Source organism: Megalopta genalis, chromosome 1 (genome assembly GCF_051020955.1).
Source record: "Megalopta genalis isolate 19385.01 chromosome 1, iyMegGena1_principal, whole genome shotgun sequence".
Lineage (NCBI taxonomy): Eukaryota > Metazoa > Arthropoda > Insecta > Hymenoptera > Halictidae > Megalopta > Megalopta genalis.
The window spans coordinates 19270744-19290743 of NC_135013.1; the positions used below are offsets into that span (position 1 = coordinate 19270744).

Here is a 20000-nt window from a genome sequence, read left to right on the forward strand (position 1 = left end):
TTTTATTGCGCTCGACGAAGAAAATTTGTACTTTGCATAGAGATCCGTGCGCTGTTATAATTTTTATTCTCGACTTTCTGAACGAACTTTCTCAATTAAACGATAAGCTTCCCATCCGCGAATCCAACGAATCTAAACGAGCAATTACATTTCAGGTCTGTACGGTTTTTGCTGGCCGCGCGTCAAACTTCATTCGAATCGATATAAATTACATTGTTAACAGGTAGCGGAATGGATGTTAAGTAGTCACGTCTATCAGAGCCAGATCGCGATAAGTGAGACCGCAGCCCGTGATCGGAAAAATCTAGCTGGCAGATCTTTCCATTTCCCCTCGCGCGTTTTACTTTTGTTCGGCGGCGGACGTCAATCTCGATGTTTTTCAACGAGTTTCGGATAGGCGTTCGCCGGCGATATCGATCTGAAATAGAGCGATTGCGGCTCAAGTCGGAAGTCGTGGTCTTGATTTAACGAGAACGGAAAGCCGCTTTGATGAACGAGAGAGCCCAGGGGCCGTTGTATCGATCGAGATATCTCGCGGTGCGGCGGCGCAATCGATCCCATAATTAAACGTATAATCTACCGGCGAGATTTAAGGACGTGGGTCGAAAGGTGAGGGAAGCGCAGGTTCGTGATTGGGCGGAGATTTTGGCGAACTTTTCGGGTCTCTCTCTCTCTCTCTCTCTCCGGCCCGGATTTCTTCCATTCTTCTTCCACGGGATCAATTTAATTACCGCCGACAGAACGGTAATTTACGTTACGCCGGACGATTGCTTGTAATAATACATCAGACTTGATGCTTCTTCCAGAAAGTATACCCCGCGGTTCTGTTACACCCGTGGGAGACTTTAAGCACCGGGAATAAGAATAATATCCCTCATATATATCCGAAATAAGCGTATTCACGCTTCAAAAATTAAGTAATTTTTACGTTTTACGTGAAAAACGTGATTACGTTTTTTAATTTAAACTTTCCATTGTTTGTTTTATAAATCTGGTCGTGATCATTCACCTTGTTTCATTGTACAAGTATGAAATGCTAGAAAAAAGATAAATGTTGACCTATTGATATCAATGTTCGATTCTATTATGTCATTATTGGTATGATTAGACATTTTCATAGAATTTTTCTAAATCCAACTTCATCAAGAATATATATATATATATATATATATATATATATATATATATATATATATTCATTATGAATATTTATATTCATCAATAGAAAATAAAATATCGTTTTACATTAATAATAAGAATTCTTTATCGTTACATCACGTTTCATATTCACTTGGTACTTCTCAAATTATTATAGATCATGTTCAAATAACGACTATGTCATTGTAATTCGCCCCTCCAATTTAACCCTTTGCACGTGAAGTTATTTTATCTCTAAAAATTGTGCCTGTATTGGCTCGAACAATACTTGCGAATTTAACGATTTTCAGAGTGCATAAAAATTGGATAATGTTCAAATTGTTTTGGAACGTCGTACAACAATTTCTACTCGTGCCGCGGCATCGCTACTCGCGTACAAAGGGTTAATTATGGTTCGAGACAAAACGCGTTCTTCGCACTTCGTTTCGAGCACATTATCTTAATAATGGAATGCATCGTGGTATAGGGCCACTGCGGGTACGGACTACGTGATTTTATAGCATTCTGAGAGGATGACTATTTCAGTGATTTCAATTTCGAGTTGGCGAAACGTGACGGAATTAACGATCGGCGTAGTAATCTTATAATACCCGCGGTCCCGTGGCGCGCGCACGCAGATCACGTCGATCGTTCGCAGCGCGATCAGAAAACGTTCGACCTGTGCGATCGCGTGCACCGCGAAAATTAATCATTGGCGGAACGGCCGGAATAATATTTTCGACCCGAGAGCACATCCGGTGCTTCGTTTTATTTCCAACGGACGACCAGCCCGGGAAACGCGTATCGAGTCAGCACGTTGTCGAACGAAGCCTTGCTTGTGTTGCGATCAGTCAATTGCAAAAACCATTTTTGTTGCTGTTCCATACGCTTTCGCGATGATGCTTTCCTTTTTCGTATCGCGGAACAGATGTTTTCAACTGGTACACGAATTCGTATCGTTTCTTCTCGTTATCCGTGAACGGTATCTCGCGTGTGCGTACACGGTCGATTATGCGAGTCGCATTTCGATCGGAACACCGTGGTACTTTATACGAGTTCACAACTAACTTTTGACACACTTATTCCACCGCATTTGACTTCGTTAATATCTTCGTTTTACTCGGTTGGATTATTTATTCGAGGCATCTTCACTCGCGATGAGGACACTGTTGCGAGATAGTTGTTTCTATCATTTTTCAATGAGATTGCAATTCGATTTGAATCGTCTTTCGCAATCTAGTCAACTCTTTCGTAGGCACGGGGATGAGTCTAATGTGATAATTTTGTGAAGAAATTTATATATATATATATATAATTATATATATATATATATATATAATAAAATATTATATATATAAGAAGAAAATATATATTATATATTATATATATATATATATAATAAAAAATATATATATTATGTATGTATTATGTATATATATAAGATATAACTGTACATGGGTGAAAACAATGGACATTGTCATAACAGATATTGACATAAGCGTGTGAGGATTAGTGTCGCGTTGCGAGTGTGCGAACGGTGTTTGTATATCGTTCAGTCTGTAAGAAGCTCCTGAACTGTAAACACGTGCGATTCAAATTGTAATAACAGGTAAAAGCTAATCTTAGTGAAAGTATAAAATCCTGATTCCTAAGTAAAATTATCAACACTATGCCGTCCGGTTGCACCACGCTGGTGCCATGCAAAAACTATCTGTTGTATGCCGGTGGTACCACTTTAGTACCATTTTCAAAAACTGAAATAACGTTTGAACTATATCTCTTGGGTGTTAAAAGGCAGCAAACCAACTATAGCATTGTGCTTATTTAACTAAGAATTAAGTACGAAAATTCTTGGATGACATATCTTAATTTTAAGAATTTATATTATCGCCATCTTCGACATTTTTTTTTAAATCTAAAATTTCCAAGCTATTATGCCGGCGTCGAACAAAAGAATCGTATCTAAGATCTGCGGACGGCATAGTGTTAACACGCTTAGTTTAAACGTCGTTAAGGGTCGCTATCTTATAGATGCTAAATTTATGTCCACACTATCGTAACTTATGGCTACTGTAACACGTTGAAACCAACGCGGTATTGTGCAACGTATTTTCTGCGATTGGCGAGAACGAAAATCTATCGAATTTTGACGACGAGTTTCGAATACCAGTGAAATATCTCCAATACGTAGTAAATATTAACTTACCGTGGCGTCCCAGATGAGATTTTGAGAACCGAGCAAAGTAGCTCGCCGCTTTCAATGAATCGAAACAAAAGATTTACGCGGGGAAGATTCGATCTTTGTTTAAACATACAACACGTGTTTCGAACAGTTTTTCTTCGCGACTTCTGTCCAGGTAGCGGTTCAAGTAGTCCGAACGTGTCCCATCGACGCGGACACATAAAAGAACGTTATTTCGAGGCATGTTTCCACTAATTAATCGACGCTTTATTACAAGCCATCGGCGAGCTCGATAGAGAGACCGTAGGTAGTTCGGTTTACCCGGAGGCCGAGGTGTGCTGCCGTGCACTTGTACTTAATTAACAGTGTCGCGTCCACCTATGCGGCGATATTAACCTTTCCCCGGCGGAGTTAAAGATTATGGTTATAGCGGTGATATAAAATATGACAGCGTCATAACTATAAAAGGACGAGGACCCCGATGCTGTAAATATTCCTTTGGAAATCTATTCCCGTCCGATTTTACGATTATGAATCTGGAATGATTTAGCTCTTGTAAATCATGATCAAAGCCAACGGTTACGTTTCATCTTCGCTAATGACAATGCCCTCCTCCCACAGCGGCTGCCGCGTCTTCGCAGGGATCTTGACCGGCTTGTCTCGCGGCAGAGAGACGTTGTTTGATAGTACAAACAGAATTCGTGCGGACAACGACGACGTAAAACAGTAAGCGTTCTCAGGTATCACAGTCAATTGTAAAAACAATTAATGTGTATATATATTTCCATCATAAGTGTGCAGCAACATACAGATTCGGTTTGTCTTTCGATGTACAGATATAAAGATTATCAACTCGTAATTGTAGAAACGGGTACAAAGGGGACATTACAAGATCTGTTCGAGCCTTTTTCCATCCAAAAAAAGGCCGTGTAGATTTACAATCATAGACGAGTGATTCTCGGGCAGTGTTGTGCATCACGCGGATAATACGATCTCGATTTTATTGTCGCGGAATTAAACCGAATCGATGATTAATCTTCTTTCGACCGTTGAATTTCAATTTTCTTCTTTTCGTAGATTGTATTCGACACGGAAACTATATAGCATGGCTGACCGGAACTGGGGCCAATGTAAAGCGACGCGGCGGCGATCGTGATCCGTAAATCCGTGGTAAGTCTTCGAGGAGAAAACGTTACCGTTCGAACGAGAAAATTCTTTCACCGGGATTAACTATCAAATTTGATTGTTTACGGTAGCTTCGGTCAGCCAGATGACACGAGACGACCGACGATTTGCTTTGCACAACACTGGTCGCAGACATAAACACAGTACATATTTCCCATATATTCGAGAGTGTAAAGAAGCTCCTTCGACAGAGAGTTACATCGGACATGGAAAAATATTCTACCCTCGTGTGTGTGTGTGTGTGTGTGTTACCTTATCCGAATCTTCAGCCTTAAAATGATATGTATTCCAGTTCGTCGCGATTCTCGAAGCTTCACGAAGACGAAGGCACCATATATATATATAATTAACAAACGATCGAACGGATACAATCGCGTGAGAAACGAAATTATGGAGGCCAAAGAAAGCGAAGATGCGGGGGCGGATGGAGGCACGGTGAACTGTGGAAACAGAGAGAGAGAGAGAGAGAGAGAGAGAGAGAGAGAGAGAGAGAAATAGAGAAAGAGAGGAAGAGAGAGAGAGAAACAGAGAGAGAGAGAGAGAGAGAGAAATAGAGAGAGAGAGAAATAGAGAAAGAGAGAGAGAGAGAGAGAGAAATAGAGAGAGAGAGAGAAATAGAGAGAAAGACACAGAGAAAAATAAAGAGAGAGAGGGAGAGAGAGAAAAATAGAGAGAAAGACACAGAGAAAAATAAAGAGAGAGAGAGAGAGAGAGAGAGAGGGAGAGAGAAAAATAGAGAGAAAGACACAGAGAAAAATAAAGAGAGAGAAAAAAAATCAGAAGGCGGCGTGGTTCGTTGAAAAATTATATTTTTGTTCCATTCTGGCACGATTCGTAAACACAACATAATTTATAAATTAACATACACAATCGTCGTCATCAATAATTTACAGAAACTCTCGCGCGAGCGTTCTTGTCTTCTGCCTGTCCGTCGCATCGTTGCGAAACGAAAAACATGAACGTAACGCGTTCTCGCTCGAGGATTCACGAGGGATCGTGTGGGGCCGTTTTCATCGTTCGTTCCGCGCGGACGTCCGATCTTCTTTCACTTCCGGTTTCGAAGCGGGAACGACCGGACGGCTGGAGAAGAAGCTCGGGGCACGAGCAAACGAAAACTGAATATCCTTTTTTATAAATGCATGCGTGCCGTTCGTGCGCGAGCGACAAAGAGGAAGGCGGCGTTCTTCTCCGTCCCCCCGACGATGAAACCGGCCGCGGGTAGTTCGATGAAACGAGGAACAGGGGGTCGAGGGGGGTCGGGACACAATGAATGTAAGAACGGGGGGGTGGGGGGGGGGCGAAAAATAGGAAGCTTGACTTGCGAATAGGATAACAAAATAAATAATAGAAGCATTAAACATGATTAATCACTTAACAACGTAACTAGGACGTAATAATTAATAATAATAATATAATAATAATAATAGAAATAATTATAATAATAATATAATAATAATAGAAATAATTATAATAATATTATAATAATAGATAGAATTATAATAATAGTATTATAATAATAGAGATAATTATAATAATAATATTATAATAATAGAAATAATTGTAATCGTACGAATGTGTTAATAATTACAAGAACAGGTTTTCTGGCACGGCGATCGCATAATTGCCCGAAAGCAAGTCGAGCGTGTTTCGCGTATCGTTCTCCTTCTTCATCTTCTTCAACTCGCGCATTATCCTCTTCGTGTGCCGAACGGATATCTCGCGCGAAGAGAGATTTTCTCCTCCGTCGAGGAACGGGCGTCGGGCCGCAAGGTGTCGACGCGACGGGCGGTTGAATAGGCGAGAGAACGAGTGTTTTGCAAAAGTACTATTTTCAATGTTCCGCGGGACGTGTCGTGAGGGGGGGGGGGCGCGTAGGGAGAAGAAGGAGAAGGGAGAAGAAGGAGAAGGGAAACAGAAATTTCAGGCGTGCGTTAAGAAACGAAGGAATTCTTAAAACGTAGGGAGGCAGGAGGAGGGAGGAGGGAGGAACGGTTAGAAATGGAGTGCGCGTCGCGCGCGGTTCTCCTAAAACGTCGAGACCTTCCGCCCCGAGGTCCCTCCCTTCTTGTCCACCTTGTCTCTCCGACAAGCCACCTTCCGAGTAATCGTTCGATCGACAGAGGCAAGTTAAAATGGCAAGCAGAGAGCGACAGTTTTTCTCCTTAATGGCTAATTACTCGTTCCGTTCCTCCTCGAGAAAACGCTTAAACGGTAGAGACTAATTAGAAAAAAACCTCGGTATACAAAAATACAGATATACATACCACCGGCGTGGGCCACGCACACTATACCCGCCGTCTCTCTATCGCACGCGCAAAACATACACACACGCACTCGCTCTCTTTCTCCCTTTCGATCTCTCTGTACAAACGTGTCCGTTCGTTCGTTCGTCCGTCCGTCCGTCCCGCTGCGCGGACGCGTGTCCATTTACGGGGGCACCGCGGCGCGCGTAAACGCGTGTCTCGAAAAGCCGAATGAAAAATGAAAAGGAAAGAGAAAACGAAAGACAACATTCGGGGAGAGCGGACCACGACGCTCGTGTTGTGTGTGTGTATCACTTTGCCTGCAACCGCGGCCATGAACGGTGGACCCGCCGGACGATCGGCGAGTTATGGCAAGGGAAAAGGCAAACGGTCGAGATTGAGCAAGGTTCAAAGTAGTTGGTGTCACGCGTGGTCGGCTCGCGTGTGTCAGCGAGAATCCTGCCCAACAGATTCGAGTCGAGACGGACTCGCATCTCTTTATGACTATAATAATCGTGCTCCGATCGAACCCACCCCGTGACCCAAAACTCGTACCCCCATAACCCGGTCAAAATCTGCCAACTGCTCGAGATCGCTTTTCCATGGTCTTCCGAAAAAAGAGGGATCCAAGATACAGCAGTATTTATAAGATCGTTGGTGTACCTTAGATCCGTTTCGTTTATCACTTATTCATTCGTTCCTATTCATTCGTGTAGGAACTTTGATTGTCATTTCGTGCGCAGATATCAGAATACAACAGAAATACTTTTATAAGATCTGTCCGTGAATCGAAGTGTTCAATGTTAACCGATCGCGTTGCTTAAGAATTTTCGTGAGGTTCGTACGACAGAGATTACACGGCTATATTTGTCTTTCTTTAGAATCGATTTTCCAACTTCAAACTTCTCGAATTTTTATCACTGTACCTGCGGACTTCAGTGCATTAATGCATAGCGAAAGAACATTATATTCTCGAAAACATAGTTTGCTATTCAATTTCACCGGAAAGAATATTGCGGATCTCGAGCCATCGACCGATTTCGTTGTCGATTTATGGGGACACAAGGGTGCGTCGGTCATCCGAAGCGTCCGAGACCGTGACTGTCCCGTAGATCGAATCGAACCGCGAAACTCCGCACGCGCCTGTGAAGTGAGTATTTTCCGAGGGATCGTCCGAAAGCATCGTGGATCCGAATGTCGTCCGAAATCGACCAGCACTTCGTCGGGATACTCTCACAAATTGATCGATCGCTCTCGATCGATCGAAGAATCGAACGGGTCGCGCGCGAAAGATCCGGAAGGAGAGCGCGAACATGATGCGTGATCCCGAACATCGAGGATCAGAAATTTCAAGACAACAATGAAACTCTACGACGCGCACTGCGCTCAGCGACACTTTCTCGCCGATGTACGTTTCCCCCCTCCCCTCCTGGCTCCCTTCCCGGATCTAATCGCGAAACCTCTTCGACGCCTTGTAAAAAAATATTTCTCTGTTCCACCGCATGTTTCGCAACATTCTCACGCCAACAAATACAATGAGAATAATATTAATAATTAATAATATTAATATTTGTAATAATAAAAACGCAATAATAATATCAATATTACCCACTAATTAACGTTACGTCTAGACGATTTTATTATGCTTTAAGTTTCATTTCATTTTGCAGGTACGATTACGTTCGTTTTTTTTACTCCATTGTTTCTTTCTTTCGCCGCGAGCCGAAGCACGCCCTCAGCTTCTCCTCTTCATCTCCGCGCGTCCTTGGACTCGTTCCCGTGGCTCTCCGGTTTACGTTACAACCGTTCCCGGTCTCTCTCTCGCGAGTAACAATAAATTTCGATATAAATATATCACGACACAGTTCGAGAGGAATTTCACAACGCGCAATAAAAAACAGTCTCTATCCTAGTCGATTAACAATGCCGCCCGATCGAGGCTCGGTATTCACATTCGAACAATTGTCACGAGGACACTTCGGTTCCTTCCGCGTCGAGCGTGTCCCGCCTGGCGGGCCGATAATTTCAATAAATTACGAACGGCGACGACGACGACGAACGGGTTTCAGCGAACAGCGCCGAAGATTCGCGAGTTTTACGCGATGCAAACGTTCGCGGCCCCTTAACAACGGTCGATCGAACAGTAAACGAGTGGATCCAGCAACTACTCGACGGACAAAATTTGGCACAAGGTTCTCCACGGCCGAGTCAGGGAACGACGACGGAACGCTTCGGATCCGAACGATCGATCGATCGATCGCGTTCGAGCATCGTTCTCGCGGACGTTCGCTACAAAGGCTAGTCGGAATGCTTTTCAGATCGTTAACGTTTCCAGTCTGCGCGCGTCGACGAACACGGAGAGACCGTTCGATCGAGAGACCGCGTACCCAAAAAGAGATTCCAACAACGATCGTCCGACGCGCAGCTTCGAAGCCTAACTAATCCCCCCTCCCCCCGCGAAACGCGACGTCCGAAAGCCACAAAAGTTCGCGTTTCCGGAGCCAGTCTACCGCGAAATAGGACGCCGACGCGACGCTCTCTCGGAGATCCCGTCTGAAATAGGAACGACAACGAACTTCCTCGGCTGCAACTAAAACCTGATTCCTGTATAAAAACTGCTCGACCTTGGTTCCCCTTAAAACTGTAAAAACGAAATGCTCGACGGACGGTCGAGCGTTTGCTGGAATTATCTCCGAGTAGCTTGTGCGGTGTGTCCTGGATGCTGCGAAGACCGGCGGCGAAGAACCGCGCGAGTTCGTGGGGAAGCAACGGGGAAGACGAAGAGATACGATAATACTGTGACAAGCTTGAAACGTGCTCGATCGTTTAAAACGGCTCGCATAAAGTTCTTTTTCGACAACAGTTGAAACCAGCGTGGACAGCTCTCTCTCCGATGATAGCCGAAGAAGCTGCGAAGCTAGAAGAGCCTCCGTTGTCTCTTCATCAGCGCCCGTACCGTCGTCGGTGGGAAATGGATACGCCGTCCCTCAGCTCGAAGAGGTTCGGAACCACGTCGAAGATGTTCGGCAACAAGTCCAAGATGCACGGAACCGGACCCTGAAGCGATTTGGTCGCCCCGGTTGGCCGTCGTCATTCGGCCTTGATCGTGGCCGAAGGCGAGGCCATCTCCTGCGGATACGTGGGGCTGTCCTCGCCGGCAAGGAAGCCGGGCTCGCTCTTCGGCGTCTGGGTGTCCGAGCACTTGGCGTGGGTCCTTAGGTGCCTGGTGATCATGTCCCGGCGGCAGGCCGCGTACGCGCATTGGGGACACTTGTACGGTTTCTCGCCGGTGTGCGTCCGCTGGTGAGTGCTCAGGTGATCCGACCTGCTGAATACCTGTCCGCAGGTCTTGCACGTGTACGGTTTGACGCCGGTGTGCAGCCTCATGTGTCTGGTGAGCATGTCGGACCTGGCGAAGCTCCTCTTGCACACGTCGCAGAGGTACGCCTTCGCGGACGCGTCCTGGGGGCCCTGTTTGCGGTGCCTGGAGGCCATGTGCTTGGCCAGCCGGTCGTGCAGGCTGAACATCTGACCGCAGACGGGACAGACGTAGGCGATGTTCGCGCCCGGCGGCATCGTCTCCACCACCGGCGAGACCTTCATGTTGAATCTGTTGGCGGCGCTCTCCTTGGTCGTCGGTGACGCCACGTCGCCTTTGACCACCGGCACGCTCACGGAGCCCCTGGACACGATGCCGGGAGGCAACAGCTGGAGCGCCGGTGGCCTGCCGCCGGGAATCAGGTTCTTCATCGAGAGGTCCAGCGGCGACTCTTGGGGGCTCGTCGTGTCGCTTTCGAGGGAACCGCTCCTCAGCGGATGGTTCACGAAGACGGACGAGGTCGAGAGCGGGGGCTTCTGGTCCCATCCCGGGACCAGGTCCGAGTCGGAGTGGCTGCGGCCTCTGAATATGTCCGGCAGGTACTTGGTGTGCATGTAGTGCTCGAAGGTGTACGACGACAGGGAGCCGGGCGTGAGCGGCGTCAGGCTGAGCGGAGTGAGCGGCGTGAGCGGCGTGAGAGGTGTCAGCGGGGACGTCGGCGAAGGGAGCACCATCGGCGGGGTGGCCGACTGGGCGCAATGGGCGCAGTTGCATCCGGGGTATTTCGGCGCGGACGATCTCTGATGGGAAGGGTGGAGGTGATCGTACACGTGGTTCGCGTTGTTTCTGTGGTGATGCCTGTGCCGGTGACGATGGTGATGAGGGTGATGGTGCGGATGATGGAGATGATGGTTCTGCTGTTGCGACTGGTCGGCGTCGGTCGTGTTCCCCTCCTCCTCGGTGGGCGTCACGGGCTCCTCGCTCTTCAGCCTCAGCGGCAACAAGCTGATGCCCGACGGCGGGTCCACCGCCGATCTCGACGACGATCTCGGCGAACCGAACACGTCCTCCTCCTCCTCGGACGCCGGCCCGCTGCCCTCGAAACGCAACACCTCGCCCTCGGACGGCGAACTTCGATGTTGCAGGATGTCCAGCACCTGGTCCAGTCGTTTCCGTCTACGAAGATTCCGGTGGTTGCGGTTCGCGGTCGCTGCCAGGGTGTTGTTGTTGGTACAGGAGGGCGGTGGCGGCTTCGCTGGACCCGGGGGCGCGGCTGCGGCGTCCTCCACGGCGCTCTCGGCCATCGTCATCGAGGATGCGCGGCACCCGCCGCCTGGGCCCTTTATGCCGCCTACTACACCCTCGGCTACCACCGTACTGCCTCCCACCTCGTCCTGAAACAGCGAAACCAAACGACCGTTCTTACTTCTCTTTCGCTTCCCTGTAATCACGGTTATTGTTAAATTACAGCCCCCATCGGCGCAACCTCATTTCCGATTGCTAACCAAATCGCTTTGGACACGCGTAATTCTATGAATCATCGCTTAGCGACGGGCACAACGATCCCACCGGTGCTCACGGTTACGCGCGAGTTTATCGAGCAGCTTATCTGCTCGAATAGAATCATTACCCGAACTCGGCAACCGTTGCTCTTTCGGATCAAGAGAGCGAACAGGGTTAAACTGTTCCCTGTTATGTGCGACTTGATTCGAGCATTCTTTCGTACATTTCGACTAATTAAGCTTGTCGGACAAATTGGAACGATGGTTAACTTCGTGCTACATGGCAAACGATTCTTTTATTATTCGGCGACAAGTCGAGCAACTGTTCACAAAAGTAATTATACAATATCAAAAATTGTATTTAACCTTTTAGGTACGGCTGAATTCTGCGCGAGGCTATTTCTCTGGACGACAGAGTCTGATCTGTACTGTACAGAGTCTGATACTGTATATACAGGGGGTGTCCCAAAAATGTCTCGCAATCCGAAAGTGGCGGGTTCCTCGGGCCATTCGAAGCAACTTTTTCCTTTACAAAAATTTTCTCCGAGGCACCGTTAACGAGTTATTAACGAAAAACAGTGACCAATGAGAGGCGAGCTCGGCTGACGCGAGGCGATCGAGCCAATGAGCGGAACTGGGCTTCGCGCGCTGGTTGGCTGGGCCGCCTCGCGTCAGCCGTACTCGATTCTTATTGGTCACTGTTTTTCGTTAATAACTCGTTAACGGTGGCTCGGAGAACATTTTTGTAAAGGAAGAAGTTGCTTCGAATGATCCGAGGAACCCGCCATTTCCTGATTGCGAGACATTTTTGGGACACCCTGTAGACTATTGTAAATCGATGTGAAGACAAAAGAAGTGTGAAACAATGCATATGAAGACGATTATTTGATTCAAACGATGAGCGAGTGAGCTATTAGAGCAAGCCACTATAACCTAGAAGGTTATATAGTAAATTCTCTCTAATTTTCCTTCAGCTTGTAAACAAAAATGGACAATTTGGGAAGCGGAGATACGATTATTCGAGCCTTGCACCACGTTTTTATAATTATTGACAATAGGCAACTATAAGAATGAGCTGCGAGGCTCGAACAATTGTATCTCCTCTTCTCAAATTGTCCATTTTTGTTTACCAGCCGAAGGAAAATTAGAGAGAATTTACTGTAATAATTATTATTTATCCTGTCGAGAATATTAGTCTTAAATGGATTCGTTAAGTTTGCCTAAATAAATGTATACACAGCTTGCCAGTAACTCTGAACATGGGATTTTTGGGGTTAAGTTTGCATCGTTGCTTACCGAACGGACAAGAGGAGCGACGAAAAAGCAGCAGTAAGGAGCGAGGATCCTGGATCGAAACGGGTATAGATCGAGACAGCAGGAGACCGGACGTGACGCCGAGCGACGGCGGAAACTAGAATTGCGGTCGCAATAAATCACCATTAGATCGTTCGTTCGATTTCTATGCCGAGGCGGTGTCGGCTGACAATCTGTCATCGAGCTCGGCGCGGCCATTAAATAAAAGGTGAGACGATCGCGTGATCGATTCCGCTTCCGAGATGGCAACGGCGAGTCGAACGCGAGCGCGCGCGCGCGCGCGAGGCGCTGTTGCATCATTGTGCACGCGCGTGTGCGTGCGTCGCCGAGACGATCGCGACCTCGGCGATATTCAACGATTTCTCTGTTCGACTTCTTTTTTTTTTTCTTGCACGTGTTAATTAAAATCGAGGAAAAAATGACTTGTAAAAGTATCGCCGTTGATTTAGTGCCCGGGCAGAGCGAGATATCGGCGACCGTCGAATTCACGAGCCGCGCCGCCACGAGCAAAAATTCGGTCCCGCGACGCGTTGTTCGGTCCTTTTATGTTTGTTCGTTTTAATGCGAACCAAGGGACCACACGGCTCGTCTTGTTCGACGCGACAACGGCACTTTGTCATAAAACCACGTGTAAGCGGAGAGCTGCTATCCGGCGACCATTTGAAATTTAAATCGCCCGCGCGGCGCGCACCGCGAGCGCATGAATCAACGTGTACGAACGATGAATCGAGCTGAATAATCCTCGTTTTTCGGTGTAGGCGACTTTCCGTGGAGAAGTTGTTCGACTCGTCCGAGGACGCCATAAAATTTGTAATGCCGGCTGTCTCCTCAACGCTCTCCCTTCGGGCCGGGTAATTGATCGCCGGGAATTAGCAATTGCGTCACGGGAACTAAATTTTTTCGCCCGACAATTCGAAGATATTAACGACGCCGGGGAGAACGCCGAGTAAATCTTCTGCCTCTAGACCGTGTGATTGGCGTGGTTGGAAATAAATACAAGAAGCGATTTGCGATTCCTTTTCTTGGGTGCTATCTTTCTCGGAATGTGCGTGCGGTGTGCCAGTGGACATAGTAAAACTAACAATTTTAATGCATTAGCCGCGTCGAAAAGATGCCATACTCCTCTCCGCCGATGTAGCATCGGACAAAGAATAATTAACAATGTCAATGATCATTCGTTGACTTTGTTCTTTCTTATTTTAGTTTTATACAGTCTGGTCAAATCTCTATAGTATAGTATATATAGAAATTTGACCTATAATATATATATAATATATAGAGTTTTATACAGTATTTTATATATATATACAGTTTTATACATATATATTATAGGTCAATTATAGGTCAAATTTCTATAGTATAGTATAGTATAGTATATATAATAATTATAATATATATATATATATATATATATATATATATATATATAAATATATATAAATATATAAATATAATAATATAATAGTATAGTATAGTGTAGTATATATAGAAATTTGACCAGACTATAAAACTAAATAAATATATACAGGGTGTCGCAAAAATGTCTCGCAATCCGAAAGTGACGGGTTCCTCAGGTCATTCGAAGCAACTTTTTCCTTTACAAAAATTTTCTCCGAGGCACCATTAACGAGTAATTAAAGAAGTGAAACAGTGACCAATAAGAATCGAGCTCAGCTGGCGCGAGGCGACCGAGCCAATGAGCGGAACTGGGCTTCGTGCGCTGGTTGGCTGGGCCGCCTCGCGTCAGCCGTACTCGATTATTATTGGCCACTGTTTTTCGTTAATAACTCGTTAACAGTGCCTCGGAGAACATTTTTGTAAAGGAAGAAGCTGCTTCAAATGATCCGAGGAACCCGCCATTTCTAGATTGCGAGACATTTTTTTTTTGGGATACCCTGTATATAGTATAGTATAGTACTTGTTAGATATTTATACATTTACCCGCGTACATTTGCGACATGTACGATTATTTATATGTATTAAAAGGCTTTCTTCCGTATATAAATAAATTCGATTAAATTAATCACGTTAACAGAGTATCAACGATCACAAATCATTTAGTAAACCTGAATCAGGTACCTGCGATTGCATTCAAAGAAAAATATTTCGTTCGATTTTTAAATAAACTACGTAACAGCTACAGTACTGTTTCATCTTCGTTACACTGCTTTTGCATAGGAAGTTTCGAATTTTCATTGAATAAAATAAAATACGGATTTACGCTCCAATTATTACGATACGATATTTCACGTTCGACGCGTGTATCATTTGCATGTGGTAGTAAGTATCTGCAACAAAAAGCGGGAACGACATAATTCAGCCCGGGTAGCGTCAAAGTAGTAAATTTCCCGGCGCGTAACGCCTGTGAAATTAATCAGCAGCACCGACGTCTCATAGAGCTCGGACAGTTTTTACGGAGGGCAGTGCGCGCAAGCACGTTCGAAGAAGCAAGAGAAAACGCCGCGACGAGAGAAGCAGCGAGAGCGTCGATTACCTAAATTACCCGCAGTAAATTAGACAGGGACGACGCGCGTTTAAATTTTCGATCGCGATTTATGGCGGCGATTATGCGTAAAATATATTCCCCGGAATTCCGCGCGGATGAAACGCGCCGCCCGCTTTCAACGGCCTCACGGTTGCCAGCGGTTTGCGGGCTCGGCTTGCCGGCGTTGCCGAGTCCCCGCCGTGTAAAACGCTTTCAGGGCCCCGTCGATATCCTCCCGGCGCGAACGCGACGATTTTCCAGGCGGCGACGATTAATCGCATCCGCGGAATAGAAATTCGCGTTCCCGGAAGGCGCGGTCGCGACACAGATGTCTCTCCACGCTTGGGACTTTCCCAGCGGTCCCCGAGACCCATTGCATTCCGAAGCGTGCGCGGGCAGTTACGAGCTCTTTCAAATCGATTTGATACCCGAGTTCCTCTCGCCGACAGGGATCCTTTCATGGCAGAAACGCTCGGATGCTCGAACATTGGACATTGGACATCGACGCGGAAAATGTCCAACCGGAAGCTTTTGCGGCTGCCCCCCGACTGCGACGCAATCCGCGCGGGACCGCGTCTGCGACACGAAGACCTTCGCATCTTCGCGCGCGATAGCTTGGAAACCTCGAAAAAGCAGTGCCTTATAAGGGAAAATGATAAGTAAACTAAACGGATCTTTATGCTTCGTAGAATAACAACTTTCCGCGTGAACTACAAGAGACAGAAGTCGTATATAATAGTCGTGTCGAATAATCGTTTCACTGTCTTAAATTGCACCAACTTTTTCTTCAATAAAATTAATTGGTTCGTAAGATCTTTACTTGGCCACGTGCGCGAATAGATAAATGTATTGTTTTGATCTACCGTTGAAGATTGCAGCCGGAATATTTGGTAACCAACAAGATTCTCTTAACCGTTTGCGTACCACGACCCACTTTTGCGCTCTTCAGATTTTGCGTCGAGAAAAGCCAGGGCATTTGGCCGAAACAGACGACTTACGGCCCACCCGAAATTTGTCGAAACGTGCTCGGTCTTTCGGACGCGTGTATACGTCGCGCGTCGCATCGCTGTCAGTAATCCAATTTGCATTTTGTTGTTACCTATTCTAAATTAATAGTATATATATTTTCATTCGTAACGTTTTATTTTATGTTTTACGGCTTTTTTCGACGCATAATCGAAGGAGCGCTATTGCGCTCTTCGGCTTTTTTGACACATAATCGGAGCGCTATTGCGCTCTTCGGCTCTTTTCGACGCATAATCGAAGGAGCGCTATTGCGCTCTTCGGCTTTTTTTGATACATAATCGGAGCGCTATTGCGCTCTTCGGCTCTTTTCGACGCATAATCGAAGGAGCGCTATTGCGCTCTTCCGCTTTTTCGACGCATAATCGAAGGAGCGCTATTGCACTCTTCGGCTTTTTTCGACGCATAATCGAAGGAGCGCTATTGTGCTCTTCGGCTCTTTTCGACGCATAATCGAAGGAGCGCTATTGCGCTCTTCGGCTTTTTTGACACATAATCGGAGCGCTATTGCGCTCTTCGGCTCTTTTCGACGCATAATCGAAGGAGCGCTATTGCGCTCTTCGGCTTTTTTTGATACATAATCGGAGCGCTATTGCGCTCTTCGGCTCTTTTCGACGCATAATCGGAGCGCTATTGCGCTCTTCGGCTTTTTTTGATACATAATCGGAGCGCTATTGCGCTCTTCGGCTCTTTTCGACGCATAATCGAAGGAGCGCTATTGCGCTCTTCCGCTTTTTCGACGCATAATCGAAGGAGCGCTATTGCACTCTTCGGCTTTTTTCGACGCATAATCGAAGGAGCGCTATTGTGCTCTTCGGCTCTTTTCGACGCATAATCGAAGGAGCGCTATTGCGCTCTTCGACGCTTTTCGATCCTGTTTTTTCAGAACCATCTGGAACGCAAACGGTTAACAAGTGACATACTCTATCTTTCATTGTTTTCTGGGCCAAGGATTTTGTCCGATTAACACTCGGATGGCGGGGAACGGGTTCATTTTGATCCAGAGTACATGTTTGTTTCTGACAATGAATTTAAATTGCGCATGTTTGACGTTCGTACGGAAAGACTAAGTAACATGTCTAGAAGAAGTACATTAAACAAAATATCTTGAGAAACGACAAATGATCCTAAACATACACGATTATATTTTCGTTCCAAAGGTCCGCGCGTTACAACGTTAAAAATAAAACCGTCCATTTAGCCGATCGTCTTATTCGCAATGTTCAGAATGTTTCCCTGCGCTCGCGCCGTCAAGATCGAGCATTTCCCAGGGAAAACTTCGGATATAAATGGTGAAGTACGTAGATAGGTTGCATAGTCGCGCGGCTTGGCGTCCTCAGGGTTAAGCCTTTATCTCTTAAAAGGTGGATGAGTTGAGTTATAAAGTACCGAGTCAGGCTATTAATCTGTGCACATTTGAAAGTGTACTATCTAAACGTTTTTCCACGGAGGTTAGAGCCCCGTCCGCGGCGGTATTTGAAAATCGCTTTTAACATTGTGCAAAAATGATCGCCGGCGACGTATAATAAATCATTGATTCGGTTAGATTGTTTTTCACCAAGCGAAAACCCGCAATTGTGTACGTCAATCTGTTTTCCTCCGAACGGAGTGAAAGTCCGCGAAGAAAAATAGTTTCTGGCGGAGTAATTAGAGGGACGATGCTAAACAATTGTAATTAAGAATATGTCCAGTGAATGTTGGTACATTAGCGTCTACGAGTGATTTTGTTACAACAGTCGCAAAAAGGAGTCACTTGGCACTTGTTTTCACACGAAACAGAACGGCCGAAGCATCGCTCCGAAAAGGTCTACAAAATCGAGTCGATTCAAATTAATAATACCGAGAATTGCAGAGTTCAAGTTTATTTAATCGCTTATTTGATCTCTTATGATTTCCGGCATGAAATTGTTTTCACGCGAACAACGTTACAGAAATTCGATCTTAAAAATGAACGAACAACTGTGTTACCCATGTATGACCGACACGCAACGTGGAAAAGTGTTGAAAATGTTCGCTGCCATTTCGTACTTTCTGTTGCAAGAAGCATAAACAAAGTGTGGCTGATTACGTGAAGAAAAAAAATCCAAATGAACATCGTGAATGTAATTCATTCGAACTATTACGCGAAGCTTCGCGTTCGGAGACTTTCTAATATTTCGGTAACGATACTTGTGCTTATACTGCAAAGGAAGATACGTTTACTGTCCTTCGCTGTTCCAGTTTATCCCGATGCAATAGATGATGGATGATGGAGATGGAGATGGATGATGGAGACAGGGGTGTCAAACTCGCGCCCGAGATGAACATTTTTGCGGCCCAGTCAATATATCCGACGCAAAGTACAAATAAAATAGAAATGTGAATTAGAAATTTTGAGAACCAATAAAATTTCTCCCGAAATAGGAAAGACAGTATCAGAGAAGAGATGTCAAGTATCCGGACGTAAACAATAATTTAACTTTATATATGTTTATTACAATGTACTAGTCGAAATAAAAATAGTTGTTTCTATGAACATTGATTTTTTTTTTGCGGCCCACCTAAAGTTAAGCATTGTTTATTTGGCCCAAGTTAGCTTTTGAATTTGACACCCCTGCTATAAGAGAAATTTCACCCGAAATTACCGTAACCTAACTCGGGGACACGCATTTTGCGTACGACTAGTAAGAAGTATGTCGATAGTAGACCGCGGATCTTTATGCAAAATAAGAATTATTTGTACCAATTTGTCAGCTGCAGGAACTTCATCGACGTTTAATTCATTTTTCAACAACTTGAATTCGTTAACTATTGTTAACATATTATTATATATACATGTTATATTAATTATTATTATATCATTATATTATCATTACATTAATTATACGTGTATAATAATTATTATAATAAATATATATTATAAATTAAATTTATATTATATATATTATATTATTATACATTATTATATATTATTTATATTATATATATTATAGATTAAATATATGTAATAAATATATATTACTATAAATATTATTATACGTGTATAATAATACACATATAATTAATATAATGATAATATAATGATATAATAATAATTAATAACATGTATAATAATACGTTAACAATAGTTAACGAATTCAAGTTATTGAAAAATGAATTAAATGTCAATGAAATTCCAATTGTATAATAATACAACAGCGTCCTCGAATCGTTTAAATGTTTTTCGACATTCTGTTTCAAAACTACGCATTTCTGTCACGAACGCATCAAATCCGCAGTGTAGCTATTATTACGGTAGTGTATCTCGGCGCGAGTGGTGGCTACGAAGTAGTTGAATGAGAAATTCCGTGGAACACTTTCGTTCCAGCTGATCGGAGGAACGGCAGACTGTGCGGCGGGCGCGCTCGGCGAACAAGAGAGCAGCCGAACATCCTATCGATCCAATCTCTCTTTGTATCCCCCGTCGATGGACTTCCATTTTCCTCGGCGGATATTCCTTGGCCATTCGACGCAATATTCGTATCGGGCATCGGGAGATCCGCGGGCGGATAGCGCGAGAGAATCTCACGGCGGTCTTCGGCGTCTCTGTTCTTCCTGGCCGGCCGATGATCGCTTTCTTGTTCCCTCCTCG

General features: G+C 45.1%; 1 protein-coding gene and 1 long non-coding RNA gene across 7 annotated transcripts in view; one reads left to right on the forward strand and one right to left on the reverse strand.

Moving 5' to 3' along the window:
• Positions 1-20000, reverse strand: part of klu (zinc finger protein klumpfuss) — a 209853-nt gene that overhangs the window by 80561 nt on the left and 109292 nt on the right. For 3 of the 5 annotated variants that reach the window (XM_076522956.1, XM_076522955.1, XM_033467902.2), the window contains exon 2: positions 5297-11460. The exons of the other annotated variants lie outside the window; for them this stretch is intronic. In XM_076522956.1, coding sequence (XP_076379071.1) covers positions 9838-11376 — 1539 coding nt within the window. In that variant the 5' untranslated portion in view covers positions 11377-11460 and the 3' untranslated portion in view covers positions 5297-9837. Of the gene's footprint in view, positions 1-5296; positions 11461-20000 lie in introns of those variants that run through there. 5 annotated transcript variants of the gene reach the window in all.
• On the forward strand, positions 2651-5318 carry LOC143259682 (uncharacterized). Of its 2 annotated transcripts, none has more exons than XR_013033685.1 (4): positions 2651-2746; positions 3941-4059; positions 4397-4489; positions 4576-5318. It is a non-coding gene; the product is annotated as an uncharacterized LOC143259682 (long non-coding RNA). The 2 variants fall into 2 exon arrangements; XR_013033686.1 differs by having other exon boundaries at positions 3941-4045.